Source organism: Olea europaea, chromosome 16, assembly GCF_002742605.1.
Source record: "Olea europaea var. sylvestris chromosome 16, O_europaea_v1, whole genome shotgun sequence".
Lineage (NCBI taxonomy): Eukaryota > Viridiplantae > Streptophyta > Magnoliopsida > Lamiales > Oleaceae > Olea > Olea europaea.
Genome location: NC_036252.1, coordinates 20,814,673 through 20,831,210, shown reverse-complemented (window position 1 = coordinate 20,831,210; position 16,538 = coordinate 20,814,673). Strand labels below are relative to the sequence as shown.

The 16,538-nt window shown below is 33.9% G+C and overlaps 1 protein-coding gene and 1 long non-coding RNA gene across 2 annotated transcripts; both read left to right on the top strand.

The window, feature by feature from the left end:
* Nucleotides 1–12,580: 12,580 nt before the first annotated feature.
* Nucleotides 12,581–14,077, top strand: LOC111412883. Its single transcript, XR_002706136.1, has 2 exons — nt 12,581–12,647; nt 14,001–14,077. It is a non-coding gene; the product is annotated as an uncharacterized LOC111412883 (long non-coding RNA).
* Nucleotides 14,078–14,101: 24 nt separating this feature from the next.
* On the top strand, nt 14,102–16,020 carry LOC111412764. Its single transcript, XM_023043677.1, has 3 exons — nt 14,102–14,704; nt 14,773–14,916; nt 14,995–16,020. Exons 1-3 carry the CDS (start codon nt 14,102–14,104, stop codon nt 16,018–16,020), a joined length of 1,773 nt encoding a protein of 590 aa, XP_022899445.1.
* Nucleotides 16,021–16,538: the final 518 nt, after the last annotated feature.

The window sequence follows — 16,538 nt, the reverse complement described above, 5'->3', positions numbered from 1 at the left end:
CGCCACCTCTAGAATCTTAAAGAGTTTATCTTCCTGAGCCGGGGTTAGCACACTTGTGCAACTCAATGATTCCCCACGTCGATCATGAAATCACTGTTATAACTTGTCACGAATGTTCTTAATTATTACGAGAATTGGTAACTCTCGATCCTGATTGAATAAGTCATTGAACGACTTCGTATTATTCAACGTCATCATATTGTATCGACGTCCTAAAGAATGGGATCGTGCCCAATGTTCGATCCACATCTCTGTTAGATATTACCATGCAGCATATGGTTTACTTTCTATTTCGATCATAAACTTCTCAAACTCTTGAAAACTGTAAGCCTCAGCCGCTTTCCTAAACAATGTAACGATGCCACTGCCTCGATATCTAGTCTTCAGATTTCTCTATATATGGTACATACAATAACCATGATGTGACTCAAAAAAAACTTCAGTGATACCATTTATTATTGATTGCCCTCGGTCTGTTACGAATGCAAAGTTCTCAACATCCCCAATTACTTTTTTCAACTTTGTGAAAAACCAATGCATCGCTAGATCATTTTCTCCGTCGATTATGCCGAATGTAAGAGGGTAAATTTGGATGTTGGCATTTTGACATGTTACAATATCAACTTGCTCCGATATCTAGCCTTAAGGGTTGTACCGTTGACTATGATTAGAGGTCACATTGTGTTTTGAAATCCTCAAACACACTGTCCAAAGGCTATAAAGAAATACTTGAAGTGATTCTCATCATCCTTTTCAATAAAAAATGTCGATTCAATATTAATTCTTCCCATGTTATAGCAATATCTGGTCAATTTAAATAAATAATAATCATAATTTAAATAATCAATTAAATATTAAATAAATAGAAAAATAAACAATTGAATTAAATATTAGTTAGATATTAAATAAACAATTGAACTAAATAATTAAATAAATAGAAAAATAAATAATTGAAATAAAATAATTAACAATTAAAATAAATATTAAATAAACATCTAAACAATGAAATACCTAGCTAATTTAGCATAACTCTCCTCGGTCGAACTCATCAAATCCTTCAATGTGCATTATTTGGCATTCCAAGCCTTCTGATAGCTCATGACCACCCCGTACTCTCGACGAACGTTATTAATGATATCTGAAGGTCTATAGATCGTTCGTAAGTCCTGAAACTTGTGCATTATTTCTCGACCAATAAACCATGATCCGGCTTGTTTGTGATCATTTCGACGAATACCCACTTCGTAAATATGTTTCCATGCATACTTACTAACTACAAAGGACTCATTCGTGTCCATCTTCATCGCTTGCAAATGCCAATGGCAACTGTCGTCAATGCAGATAATTGTGTACGTCGACTTGTTTAATTTCTTTACTTTAAACTCGAAGTTATGTTTCAAAGCAATCCACTACACATCTTCCTGCAAATCTTTCTTTGATTCGAACAATTGCTCGACATATACATCTTCATTATCGGGAACCACATGCGAACAATTAGAAGACCGTGTACTCGATCCAGCCTGTGAGCTTAAATACATTTTCATTCTTATTGTCTTCAACTGTAGAGGGAATTTTGTGCATAACGGTGTGATCATGGTGAGTAGCAACTGTCTCGAAAATAACCACATCATCTTCATGAGCAATCTAAACTGTATTCCAAACATCATTTATATTACGTTCCTCTTCATTGAAAATTTCGTGTTCACCCTTGGGGACATTTTTCCTCGATAAAGTTACACAAATAGGAGTCGACTTCGACCTTAGTTCAATTTAATTAAATGCTTCATGTCCACTTCAAAAGTAACTTTCATAGGTGGAATCAAAATGGTTGAATGCTTCTAAAATAAAAATCTCAATTCCATATCGTACTAAAAGGGATTGGCGTTAAGTATGTTTTGTATATCATGGTACATTTCTGTAAACGATGTATTCATTGTTATAAAAATTGCTTTAATCCCACCTCTTTCACTCGTCCATTTTTATTCTCACTGAACATTTTCATTCTTTTAAAATTCACCGAAGTAACAAATCGGGACACATGCTGATACCATATCTGCATCACTAATTAAAAATATTAGAAAATAATTAGATTGAACACGAGAAATTAATATATAATTATTTTAATTGTTCATTTAATATATAATTTAATTTTTTATTTATAATATTCCATTAATTATTTTAATTGTTAAATTAATATTTATTTAATTTATGTCACACACCCGTTCACATAAATAACCATACCTAACATTACATTAACCTATGTGGGAATAAAATTAATGACTAGACCTAGACATAAAATTTCACATATACAATTTTTTTCACCTAATAAAATGAAATAAGCATCCAATTATGTCCCTATTTGTTAACTCCTAATCACTTATAACGATCATATGGTATATCGAAACCAAAGATCATATAACCGTAATCCAACACATGTTTTAAGGTTATAAACATATCTACAGGTCATTTCAAAAGTTGTACAATACAGATCCCCAAAATATAACATAATAGGCTGTAAGCTCAAAACAATAGCCCACAAAATAACCCTACAGGTTGTCACTATGTGCATCAAACTCTGGAATCCCGTAAGAGCTCCACAGCTAGCCATGATCTCTTTATAGTTCCATGCTCATCTACAATGTAAGAATTATATAAGCTAATGCTTAGTAAGCAAAATCATGCATGTCATGAGTATGAATTCCAACGATATATGACACCATGTCATTCATTTTAAACATTTTGCTAAAGATGTGACATATTCAAGTATTCATCAAAGTCAACTCAGAATAACTTCATTTAAAAATTTTCATTTCGTTGGCCCTTGATACACATACTATGCACTGGATAGAGCTCTGCATAATATCAATATCAATAATCAATAATCAAATGGCCAATATGAAATCGACACCGACGAGTGGACCATCTTCTTTTGACCACTAAAGGCCCCTAACTACCTCTATGATCCCCCAAGAAGTATCCCACCCGATAGCGTCAATAATCATAATATTACAAGGGCATAATCGAGTAGTCCACCCTTCCTTGATCAGCAAAGGCCCATCCCCTGTCTACCCTTGCAATCACCCAGGAAGTATCACACGCAATGCCAAAATATATCACATAGGCATGCCTCACATGCTTTAGTGCCCTAGTAGTGATCAATAAAATATTTATATGGAAAACTCGATTTGAAACCATGTTTCGCATGCAGGATTTTCAACCATGATCACATGTTGTGTATGTGGATGAAAATGTTTATGAATGAAATGCTTAATGAAATCAATGTCAATGGGGGTTCCGCAACCACATACTCAATAATTATCACCATCAAATGATGTAAACAAGCCTCTTACTAAAGTCATGTAAATATTCCAATATTGTTGTATCAGAGATACTAGATTCTTGCATCGAAGTTGCAAATGAAATTTTACTTACCTTTTGCCCTTGTGTGCGCAAGCTTATATGGAGATTAGATCACTTTCCTTTTTCACTCAACGTCGAAAAATCACATGTATTACCACCTAATATTAAAGACAATCCTCAATTTAATAGCCTTAATACACACAATCTCAAAAATAAGTCCATTCACGTCAAAATAATTTAAACGAATCCATCATTTCAAGTTACTAACGGCATTATAGTCTTGTCTCATAAATCTCGCTATTTCCCGAGTCCAATTATGGACATCAACTTCATCCAATTGTTGTTAACAACCTAACACTCCTTAGAATCTATTTTCTAGGCCCAAGAGATAATTAATTGACATGTAAAGATTAAAATCACATTAAACACACAAATGGACAGAACTTGTTTTCATATTTCCATTTCCGTCCAATATTTTTCCAATCCTTTCTCACCCCCTTATCTATATCCGACTACTCCCAAATTTTTACCACACATCTATACACATGTATATGAAGGTAATTATGCTCTAAAGTCGTGACAAGTGAAGTGTTTTCAGCCTCAAAAACCCTCTTTTTCACCACATCAATCAGGCAGTTTTGTTTTCCTTGCAACAGTTTTTAATTTTCCATTGTATTAATATGCCACCAACATAATTCTAGGCCATTAAAAATCACTTATATACTTCATGCTTGCATATATAAATGTGAATATTGATAGATATAAGTTATACTCTAAGTATCATCCAAAATCAAGTTTGAAACCATTCAAAACTAGCAACCTACCTCTGTCCAGGTTGTTTTCTTCCAAATTCTTGTAATTAATTTCTCCTATTTTTCCATGATAAAATCATCAAAACCTCCCACATAATTTCAAGCAAGTTCAGAGTTTGAATATGTTATAAAACATCAAAAAGGACTAAGGAAAGACTTCAAAACTGTGAGTTGAACTAACCTGCTCAAATTGCAATTCCGGTTTATTGTTTTCCTATTTCTCTTTGCTTCCTTTACTCTCTCTTTCTCTTGGGGTCACTTGGGGATAAATTTGGAGGGTTGAATATCTTATTTAAGAGATATATAAGTAATCTTAGAGGTTGGGGTCGTGAGTGGTACTTAACGGTGAAGAAAATTGTGGTTGAAGGACAAGTGACCTAAAGCATGAGCTATCCAAGCAGGATGTGGATTCATGCAGCCAACTTTGACCTTTCCCTTACATTATATGGAGCCATATGTGTCTTAGAATATGTATATCTATCCAATATATATTGATAATGGTTTAGAAGACGTGCTGGGGGCCTTAAGGTTGAAGGAATTAAATGTTAGATTAACAAGTCCTCACAAGGTAAGTAGGAGGTGTCTCCTTTGTAGCAATCTTTGAATTTCTTACAATTATATTTAGATCCATTTATGATTTATAAGATATATATTCATCCTATATTAAGTACTTAAGGGATAAGACAAGAAATTGATGCCTTAGGATAAAGAATTGGGTGTTAAAATGACAAATATTACAAGCATGAGGTGTTCAAGCATGAGGTGATCACTATTAGTAAAAATCTGATTTTATATCTATCTTTGCAGGTATAAATCAAGTATCCTTGCTTATGTTGATGCATTTACAATCCATTTCACTTGCCCTAAGATCCCAAAATATTTTACGGAGCTAATTCCTCAATCGTTCATTTAATTACTTACCCGATTGACATCCGATTCTCGATCGATTTCAATAATTCGCACCTAGGGTTTAAGGGGACCTTGATCAACTAAATGGAAAGCTTGAAACTTTGTCGATACTAATTTTCAACCTTTTCAATATTTCGTTACTTACCAAGCCAATTTCCAACATTTTGTTAACCTAATTTTCAATCATAGCTCAATGTAAAAGCCACCACTTAGGTCGAGGAGTCGGAGACTACCGCCATATAAAGCTCTTAAAGCCTTGATAATTGATTGAACCCTTTTACGAGAAGCGATTAGGAAATTGATGCAAATGATAATGTAATTAGCATGAAATGCATGAATCATATTGACCAAATGTATAACGTGAAGTATGGGATATTACATCCTGTCACACCCCTATTCATATAAATAACCATACCTAACAATACATTAACCTATGTGAGAATGAAATTGATGACTCGAACTAGACATAGAATTTCACATATGCATTTTTTCCCCACTTGATACAATTAAATAAGCATTCAATTATGTCCCTGTTTGGTAACTCCTAATCACCTGTGACGACCATATAGTATATCAAAACCAAAGATCATATAAACATAATCTAACATGTATGTTCTAAGGTTATAAACATATCTACTGGTCATTTCAAAAGTTATATAGTACAAGATCCCCAAAATATAACATAATAGAATGTAAACTCAAAACAACAACCCACAAAATAACCTTACAAGTTGTCATCCATATACATCAAACTCTGAAATCCCGTAAGAGCTCCATAGCTAGCCCTGATCTCTACGTAGTTCCATGCTCACCTACAATGCAACAACTACATAAGCTAATGCTTAGTAAGCAAAAAATCATGCATGTCATGAGTATGAGTAACAATGATATATGAAATCATGTCATTCATTTTAAACATTATGCCAAAGATGCATCATATTCCAATATTCATCAAAGTCAACTCAAAATCATTTCATTTGAAAGTTTTCATTTCATTAGACCCTTAATCCACCTATTATGCACCGGATAGAGCTCTGCATAATATTAATATCAATAATCAATAATCAAATGGCCAATATGAAATCAACACCAACGAGTGCACCATCATCTCGTGACCACTAGAGGCTCATCTCCTAACTACCTCTATGATTCCCCAAGAAATATCCCACCTGACAGCGCCAACAATCATAATATCACAAGGGCATAGTTGAGTGGTCCACCCTCTCGTGATCACGAAAGGTCCATCCCCTGTCTACCTCTGCAATCTCCCAGAAAGTATCACCCGCGATGCCAAAACATATCACATAAGTATGCCTCACATGCTTGATACCCTAGTAGTGGTCAAAAAGACATTTATAAAGAAAACTCAGTTTGAAATCATGTTTTACATGTAGGATTTTCAACCAAGATCACATGCCGTGCATGCAGATGAAAATGCTTATGAATGACATATTTAATGAAAATCGATATTAATAGGTTCCGCAATTTCATACTCAATGATCATAACCATAATATGATATGCTATAAGCCTCTTATCAAAGTTATGTAAATATTCTAACATTACCATATCACAAATGCTAGGGTCTTACATCGTAGTTGGAAATGGATTTTTACTTACCTCCTTGCCTTTGTGTGAGATCTTTCCACGGGATGTAAGTTAAGTCCCCTTTTCACCTAACGTTAGAAGATAATCTATGTTACCATCTAATATTAAAGACAATCCTCCATTTAATAACCTGAACACACATAATCAAAATACGTCCATTCACGCCAAAACAATTTAGACAAAATTATAATTTTGAGTTACCGGTGTCATTACTAACTAGCCCCATAAATCTCGCTATTTCTCGAGTCCAATTATGATCGTCAATGTCATGCAATTGTTGTCAACAACCTAGTACTTCTTAGAATATATTTTCTAGGTCCAAGAGATGATTAATGGACACGTGAAAGTTGAAAGTACATCAAACATGTAAATGGACAGAATCTGTTTTTCAATTTCCGTCATCGTCCAATTATTTTTCCAATCCTTTTTCATGCCCTTAACTATATCCAACGACTCCCAAATTTTTACCATACTTCTATAACATGTATTTGAAGGTAATTATGTCATAATATTATGATAAGTGAAAGGTTTTCAGCCTAAAAAACAGTCCATTTTCTACGACACCAAATCAAGCAGTTTTCATCGTGATAGTTTTTCGGCTTTCCATTGTATTAGTATGCCACTAACAGAATGCTCGACCACTAAAAATCCTTTCTATACTTCTTGCTTGCATATAAATACATTCATATTGATAGATATAAGTTATACTCTTATTATCATCTAAAATCAAGGGTTGAATAGGTAGAACCCAGCAACTATGAAATTTCTATCCTTACTTGTTTTCCTCAATATGTCTCAAACAATTGTCACTCTTTTAGCCATAATAACATCCCAAACACCAACCCCAACATAATATCAAGTAATTTCAGAGGCTCAAAAGATTATAATACCCTCAAAGACAATGAAAACAACCTTCAAAACCGTGAGCTAAACTTACTTATACAGAAATTCAGTTTCAGCTCCTTGTTTCTGCTTCTCACTATTCCTTTTGGCTTTCTCTTTCAATTGGTGGTCAATTGGGGATAACTTGGAAGGCTAAATATGTTGGTAGGAGGTGTATATAGAGTCTTAAAGGGGTTGGGGACATGACTCTTCCTCAAGGATTAAGAAAATGTGGGATGCAGCCAAGTTACCAAGTGTTAAGCATGAGGTGGCCTCTTCATGCTATATTTGACTATTCTCTTGTACTATTTTAACCCATATTGGCTTATAATATATATATATATATATATATATATATATATATATGAAATACAAGAGGCAGGGGACGTGCTGAATACCTCAAGAATAAAGGAATTGGATGTTAAAATGACAACTATTCTAAGCATGAGGTGGTGTTTTATGGTAAAAATCTGATTTTGTACCAATCCTTGCAGGTACAAATCAAGTGTCCTTGACTTATTTTAATGTGTTTACAATCCATTTTACTTGCCCTAAGATCCCAACATATTTTATAGAGCTAATTCATTAACTGTTCATTCAATTACTTACTCGATTGGCACCCGATTCTCGATCGATTTCAACAATTCGCACCTCAATATTTATAATGTCATATGAGACATATATTATTACGTCATGATCATGTCACTTTATGCCTCATGTCCCAAATATGTCAATTACCTATCTAGGATTTAAGAGGGACCTTGATCAACCGAATGGAAAGCTTGAACCTTTGTCGATACTAACTCCGACCCTTTCGATATTCCCATTACTTACCAAGCTAATTTCCAACATTTAGTTAACCTAATTTTCTATCATAACTCAATGTAAACTTCACCACCTAGGTCGAAGAGTCAAAGACTGTCACCACGTAAAGATTTTAAAGCCTCGATAATTGAATGCATCATTTTAAAAGAAAGCAATTAGGAAATTGATGCAAATGACAATGTAATTAGCATGAAATGCATGAATTATATTGGCCAATTGTATAACGTCAAGTTCGGGGTATTAAATTTCAATTAGTTTTTAATTTACTTAAATAAACAATTAACATAATTCATCAAATATAAACAAATAAATTATAAAATAAATAATTATCATTATTTAAAAAAGGGTCCGGGCCGGAAACAGCCGGGTGGATCGTTTGGGCCGGTCGTTATCGTCCCCATCTACTTTGTTTGGTAATTTCACAGACGAATATGAATTTTTTGTGAAATAAATATGCATGCAGATGAATTTTTTTCTCGTTTTTGCTTAAAAAATTATAGATCTTTTTAAGGTTGTAAAAAATTATTTGTCTACCTCGAAATAAGTTTTAAATATTTGAACAATATACTAAAATACTAAAACGAAATTAAAAATACTTATTATACTTACCGATTTCGAGTGATGTCTATGAAGCAGATGAAGAATGAAATTTTTTTTATCTATGTCGGAGAAAATGATAAGAAAACTAATTTCGTTTTGAAATTCAAGTGGGAAGTGTTTGGATTTATTTATAATCTTTTGAATAATAACATATTTTTATAATTACAAAACATAATAAGGGTAAAAAACCTCATTTACTCTTCAAAGGGCCATTGTAGTGAATGACAAAAAAGAATTGGTCAATGTGGAAAATAGTTAGTCTGACTAGGCCAAACTAAAAAGCACCCTAGGATTTAGGGCATTATTTATAGGCCGAACCGGGGCTGACACCTAAAATTTTGGAATAAGTCTATTTTAACACTAGTTCTAGACTACCCTTGTAAAATTAATAATAAAAACAGGGATTTAATCTCGATAATATGTGTCAACATCTGAATGGAAAGTTTTGAAAAAAAAAAAGAAAAAGTTAATGGCATCTGTTCCCAAATCCTATCTGCAAAGCTTGGCAGACCAGCATAATTCCACGGGCCGCTGAAGTTTACAGTTAGGTACTCACCTCAGTGATTTTGAGAGGATTCGAACTAGTGACCGTTGAGAAACAAACACAAAGCCTGATCACTAAACTATCCCTTTGAGTTAGCATTTGTTTCAAAACTTAATTATCTGTTTGAGCCCCTTATCTTTAAACTAATTTTTTTTTCAAATTCATTTTTAATTACGCATTCTCATAATAAAATAATTTGTACGTACATCTTTAAAAAAAATCCAACTTCTTAAACACACATTCTCTAAAAAAATCATTATTACGAAATTTATTTTCGAAAAATAGGCTCAAATAGAACCTAAAGTCTTAATAAGGGGCATGATTTGCTGTGCAATTTTTCACTAAGGGTGTGATTGATTGGCAATATTTTCCATAGAAAATATGTTTTTTCCAACTAATTTTCTACTTTTGTACTGTTTGATTACTATTTTTTTCCACGAAAAATGTTTTCCCACTTTTGCTCACGTGACCACATTTTCCATGAAATCAAGGAAAATATTTTCCCTAGCATGAGGAGGATTTTATTTTCCATGGAATTCCTTCTCTCTCCCACTCACCCACAATACCTTCATTCTCGTCTTACTTCCCTTTCTCTCTCATAAACCCACCGAAAAGAAATTCAGGCAGAAGGTCATGCTATTGCTCAGATCAACGAGTATATACAAGCATATTTCCCCTTTCTTTTTCGTTTGTATGCGTTTTAATACTCAGTTGCATCAGTATGGAGTTTAAATTTGAAGAAATTGGTTGATTTAGATTTGCATCTGTGATTTGAAATTTTGCTATTCCACAAGAGATAGGAACTGGGGATCCATTCAATCGATTTCGAAATATAGGGTTTTATTTCATAGATTGTGTATGCATTTCTTTTGGGCCGAATTGAGTGGATTTATTGGAAGAATTCTTTTGTGAGTGCTTATACGGATATGTTTCTTAGAGGTATGCAATTGCTAGATCTCCGTCTGAAGATTCTAAAGTTTCTTGAAGGATTAAATGCTGGCCAAATGAAATCTCAGGCCAAAATGGTACTGCAATGGTCTTGAAAGTTTCAAGTTTTTGAGCTCTCAGTCAGTAAAGTGGTTAGAGAGAGAAAATCTCCCTTTTAGTGCCTCTTGCACTTTCGAGCTTTCTTGGTTTTGTGGTATTTCTTCTTGTTGTATTTGATTTTACTTGGACTCTCTTAATTAAAATCGAATTAGCAATTAGGAATTTCATTTTCTTGTTCCAATTCGACTTTTTCTCAAGTTTTAGGTTGGAGTTCTACTTCAGTTTTGTTTCTGGTTGTTGCTGGTCAAATTGGTTGCATGTTTGGGAGGTTAATCCTGCTTGGAATTTGCATTCAGATAGCTTGGTTTTGCTGGTTAGTCGTCCAAAATTCTCTAGATTTTGGGTGATTTAATCAGTTTCGGTTTGCAGCTAGCCTTGGTCAGAGTGTGTTTTGCTGGGTTCTTGCTGTTCGGTTCAGGCAGTTGTTGATTCGGCTCGTCTTTCTGCTTGGTTTCAGTCCATTAATCTCATTTACAAAAGTACCTCATAGAGTCTGTTTTTAATTTTAAAAAGTGGTAAAAACCTACGAGGAGGAGAATTAAAAGGAAAACATAGCTAGAGAAAAGATAAAAAATTTCTGAAACATCATTTGGATGTTCACTGTGCAGGTCTAGGGAGGGGCGGAGGGCAAGGGAGAGGGATTTGAGATGGCAACACGATCTGAAAAAAATTTTCGTGGATTTTATTATGGTAGGGTCTGCTACAATTATAGCGAAAAAGTGCTGTTGCACCAATTGAGAGAGTGAAGATTCTGTTACAGAATCAAGGAGAGTTGATAAACATTGTTAATGTATTTGGTCTGCAATTGCTAGATCTCCTTCATATATGTTGGACAAACGTCGATCTAGCAGCATATTGTTCTTGCATAATAGTAGTGCACTTTTTAACTTAAGCAATGAGAACAACATTGTTAATATTAATGTATCCTATAATTAATTAAATAGTTGACATTCGGATCAGAATAAAAAATATGGCACTGGTTCACTTCACTAAACAGGCTTTTGTGATGGAAGAAAGTCCTAAAAAATTGAATGAATAATTTTCATGGAAAAGTGACCATTTTCCATGGAAAAAGTGACAATTTCCATGGAAAATAGTGGCTATCAAACAATAAAAGTTGGAAAAAAATGATATTTTTCATGGAAAATAATGACAATCAAACACAAAAAGATGGAAAAGTACAATATTTTCTAAGTGAAAAATTAAGTCAATCAAACGCATTTAATTGACAATTTCCACGGAAATAATTTTTAGGCAATTCAATTGCCTGGAGAATATTTTCTTTCTATGTAATTTTCCATCTTGCAATCAAACGCATCCTAAATAGCTACTTTAATGAGCACCAGTTGGCACGTAGCGGGCACAAACTTTAATTGATTATATAAAATAAAATACAATTGAAGAATGTATTGTCCACTTCCACATAAATAGATGCAAAATATCATCCTAATCCAATTTTAAATGCACATAAAATATTAATATTGATAAATTAAATATAAATTAGATAAAATCTACATCTATCTACACTACCTAAGAGAGAAACAACCATTTACTGTACATTCTAGTAGAGTATGTTTTACACTTGTTTTTCTCAAACCAGTTTCCCGCTATTCCCTATCGGGTTTCTTACTGTTCATAGGTGAATAAATTAAATACACTACCTTAAAAAGAGAAACAATCATTTGCTGCCCCCGTTTAGCCCCCATTAAATTCTATTACGTTACATTTCATTTTTCTCTCTCCTATTTTCAATCATACAATTTTTCGTAAAATAATATTACACGTAAATCAAAAATTTGTCCTTCTTTTTCAATCACTCATTTTAAAAAAATAAAATACTATTCCACCCATTTTCACTTCTACAAAATGGGGGCCAAACGAGGGCTGTTTATTCTAGTGGAAGAGGTTTCACACTTGTTTTTCACAAACCGGTTCTCCACTATTCCGTATCTGGTTTCTTACTATTCATAGGTGAATAAATAGTACAGATTCTTATTCTCTATTTCACCAATAGTACAGATCCTTGATTCTTATTCTAGAGCCCGCGCAACTCAAGAAACAGGTATTTTTTCTATTGTTGAAAAGTTAAACATCTATTATCTTGATTTTCATTATTATAAGTTTGTAGTTTTTTCTGTTTATCCATTATTTACCAGTGCCTATTTTTCGAAGAGGATTATTTCTTTTTATGTTTGCTTTTTTGGATTTTGAGTTAGTAATTAAAATGAAAACTATCTGTGCTTTAGTTGAATTGGTTGATATTGATCATTTCTTGAAGTGCCGATTTTGGGTTCTTGGTTGACTTTATTGTTTTTTTCTGGATTTTCGAATTGAATTCTTGAAGCTGACATTTAGCGTTTTCTTGTTGAATCTTCTGAATATATTCAGCGTTGGTAAATTGATGTCGCTTCAACAATACTAAATTGGGCGTGGGGTTGTTCGTTTTCTTGATAAATTCGTTTCTTTTTTATTTACTTCGCTTGGAGCCTGAACAATTATAAATGACAATGTTGAGAAAATGTAATGTATGTACTGGGAATCCCGGCATTGTACTATTTATCTGAATTGCATAAACTGGAGATGTTATTCCATGGATCAAAGTTAAGATACATAAAATAACACAATAAAAATATTCCCAGACTTAAATATGTTAATTCAATAATTTACAAGAAGAATATGATGGCCAATTCATTTAGCTTTTCTAGTTTTTTCTCCTGGCAGAGGTGTAGGAAATATTTATTTATTTTTGTATAATTTAATAAGATGTGGAAATTGGGTAGAATAGCCTATTTACAATGTTTGTTTTTGGAAGTGCAACGTTATACAGAAAGATGTGTAAGTTGAATATTTGTTGTGCACATAGCAAAAAATACTTCATTAAGTTGATAGTGTTTATTAAGCAGTAGTCCTCTTCTAGTTTTTCTAATACTTACTGTGTAGGGATAGATTAGTTACACTCATTTCTACATCCACTGGAGTTTGGATAACCGACAATTGTGATTCTATTTTAAGATAATCGTATTGTCAAGTAGAATTCAACTTTTAAAAGAATCTTGTTTATATGTCATGTTTTGTAGTAGCAATTTTGCATCAATAAGACATTTTGTGAAGTTTTACATTTTTGCGATTCTGAATTTTAGATAGAATCCAACTGTATGTCTAATAAAAAGTTAATCCTTGGGGTAAACTCCATCTGAATCCATTTCAATACCATCAATATGCGAGCTCATCTTTCTCTCCTGTAATTTACTTACAGATTCAACCATCTTCATAAAGAATGTCACCTGCAGTAATTAGATTGTTTTATTTTTTTTTGGAAATGTCACCCTGCCGTTTATGCAATTCTGAAAATGTCACCCTACCGTTTATGTAATTCTGATAACTTAGCATGATTATTTTATGTTTTTCATTACAGAAATGGAATGCTCATTTGATTATGTGATTCCCACTGAACATAGAATTAAAGGCAGGCCTTCGCAGAAGTCTTCCCTTAAAAAACTTGACTATGTTCGGGAAATGTTAGATGATGTTCATCAAGAAATGTTGATGGAATCTTGTTTTGGACAACTATATCGAATGAAGCGCATACCTTTTTCAGCACAGCTAATCCACCAACTTGTATTGAGAATGATTATAACCAAAAAACAAAATGAGATCTGGTTTTCAATTGGAGGTAAGCCAACACGATTTTCATTATACGAGTTCTCATTGATAACGGGGTTGAGAGCTTGTGAGGAGTCTTCGTTGGAGCCCCATATTGTGACTAATGATAGATTGGTGAAGAAACACTTTAAAAAGTGTAAGAAAGGCATAACGGTGCACAATTTGAAGGAAGCTATTGAAAGTCGCAAAGTGCGTATGGAAGACAAGTACAAGATTGGGCTTGTATATATTTTGGAAACGGTACTACTGCCCAAAGAAAGCTACACATACATAAATGTAGAACACTTGTCAATAGTTGATGACCTAGATGCTTTTAATAGTTATCCTTGGGGGAGAAAGGCGTTTGCCCGCACAATTGATGTATTCACGAGAGACTGGAAATCGTTGGTGAAGTCATACTTGATAAATAATGAGAAATATCCATATTCAATTTATGGATTTCCACTTGCCTTGCAGGTAATGTTTTTAAAATTATAATTTATTATTCATTTTGCGTAGATTGTAATATTTTGCATCTTATGCAGATTTGGGCCTATGAAGCCATACCATCTATTGGACGGAGATATGGTGAGAATCTACAGGAGGCTGACCTCCCCAGAATATGTCGATGGAATTCTTTTGAAATGCATAACTACAAGGATATTGGTGCAAGTATGGACGAACCAAATGTAAGTAAATTTTAAATGTACATCAAAATATGTAGTGTACTTTATAACAACTAAGTGCGCCTCTCATTTTTCATATAGATTGTTGTTCATTGCACACTGAAGCCTACGTCGGAAGAGGCTTCCAAAGCATATTGGACAGAGATTCATCGATTCGAGGATGAAGTAGAGGATCCGACAGTTGATATCTTTGTGGATAAGGAGAATGTAGCAAATTCGTCCATTCGTGTTGATCTTCCTCAGCAAACTTGCCACTCTCCTAATGCCTCTACATCTCCTCGGGAGCCATCTTCTTTTCATAGGCCACTTACGTCTACAGATGCTTATACATTTCATCCGGGACCATCTACATCATATCCATCTCTGTATCCATCTAGAGATGAGTTCACTCAGGAATTGAGAATGCAATTACTACAGATGGTAGAGATTTTAGGGAGGAAAAATGAAGGGCGGATAGATGAGATGCGATCTTACATAGGCCAAAGGTTTGATTGTGTTACATCCTTTTGTAGACAAATTGATGAGAAGATATCATCTGTTGTGGAGTGGATGAAGAATTCTAACCCGTCAACAACACCTTACACATATCACTCTCCTCTTCGTAGTGGATTTATGAATACTGGAGAAGCATGTGATGTAAATGAGGATCCACTTGTACATGTAGAAGTTCAAAATGATGAGAACCAAGATGACAATGAGGAGAGAGAAGTGGAAGATTATGTGTTGGCGAATGAACCAGTTATTGTAAAAGAAGCAATGTTGCCCGCATATGGCAATGAACAAAAACAAGCAGATGATATGAATAACTGTCCAAATCCCATTGAAGTGGAAAATGAGCAAAGGCAAGCAACAGATTTGCCGAATGATGATGAAACTCGTGTGGAAGAGAGAGATACCTGTGTACCGATGGATTCTATAGCACATGGTGATGTAATGGAGTCCATCCCTATAGTGGTGGAAGATGAGTCTGATAAGTCTAGTCAGATTGGGCGCGGGATGAGAATCAAGAAAAGGTCACTTGTTCTTAAATCTCCGTTCACAAATCCGGAGAAGAGGAGGAAGCTTCGCAATGTAAACGCATTTGACCCATTTCGAGAGCTAGATTAGGCTAAGGCAGATGACTTACAGAATTGGTTGGTTAATGCACCTGACAGGTAACTATTCCTACATTAATTATTTTTGTGAAGTTGTAATTTATGTTCTTATGTTATTTGTTTTATGCAGTAAACATGTGGACATAATGATGTTCACGAAGCCAAAAAGTTTCTTTATTGAAATTCAGAAGCAATTTGGATGGCTCGATAGTGATGTAAGTACTTTAGCATTCTATATTTTTCTCATACTTCATTTCATTCTTAAACGGCTTTATACATCTACAGCACATTGACGTAGTGTTGTTGTTGATGAGGGCACGAATGCATACATATCCTACTGTGTTCCCACAAGATTGTGCAATTTTGGATTGTGCTTTTACTAACATGTGCACCAAGAGGTTTGAAGATTTTGAGCTGCATAAGAAAGAAAAAAATCCAGTAGAAGACTTTAAATGGATGAAAAATATGACAAGATATATATATGGTAAAAATCCAGAATGGAGCAAGCGATGGGATTCTTGTACATCGTTG

What these genes read in the sequence shown, in the direction of transcription:
- LOC111412764 (XM_023043677.1), top strand. Translation starts at nt 14,102, where the DNA reads ATGTTAGATGATGTTCATCAAGAAATGTTGATGGAATCTTGTTTTGGA. An exon ending in GATTTCCACTTGCCTTGCAG is followed by an intron (nt 14,705 to 14,772) that starts GTAATGTTTTTA and finishes CATCTTATGCAG; the next exon opens with ATTTGGGCCTATGAAGCCAT. An exon ending in CAAGTATGGACGAACCAAAT is followed by an intron (nt 14,917 to 14,994) that starts GTAAGTAAATTT and finishes TTTTTCATATAG; the next exon opens with ATTGTTGTTCATTGCACACT.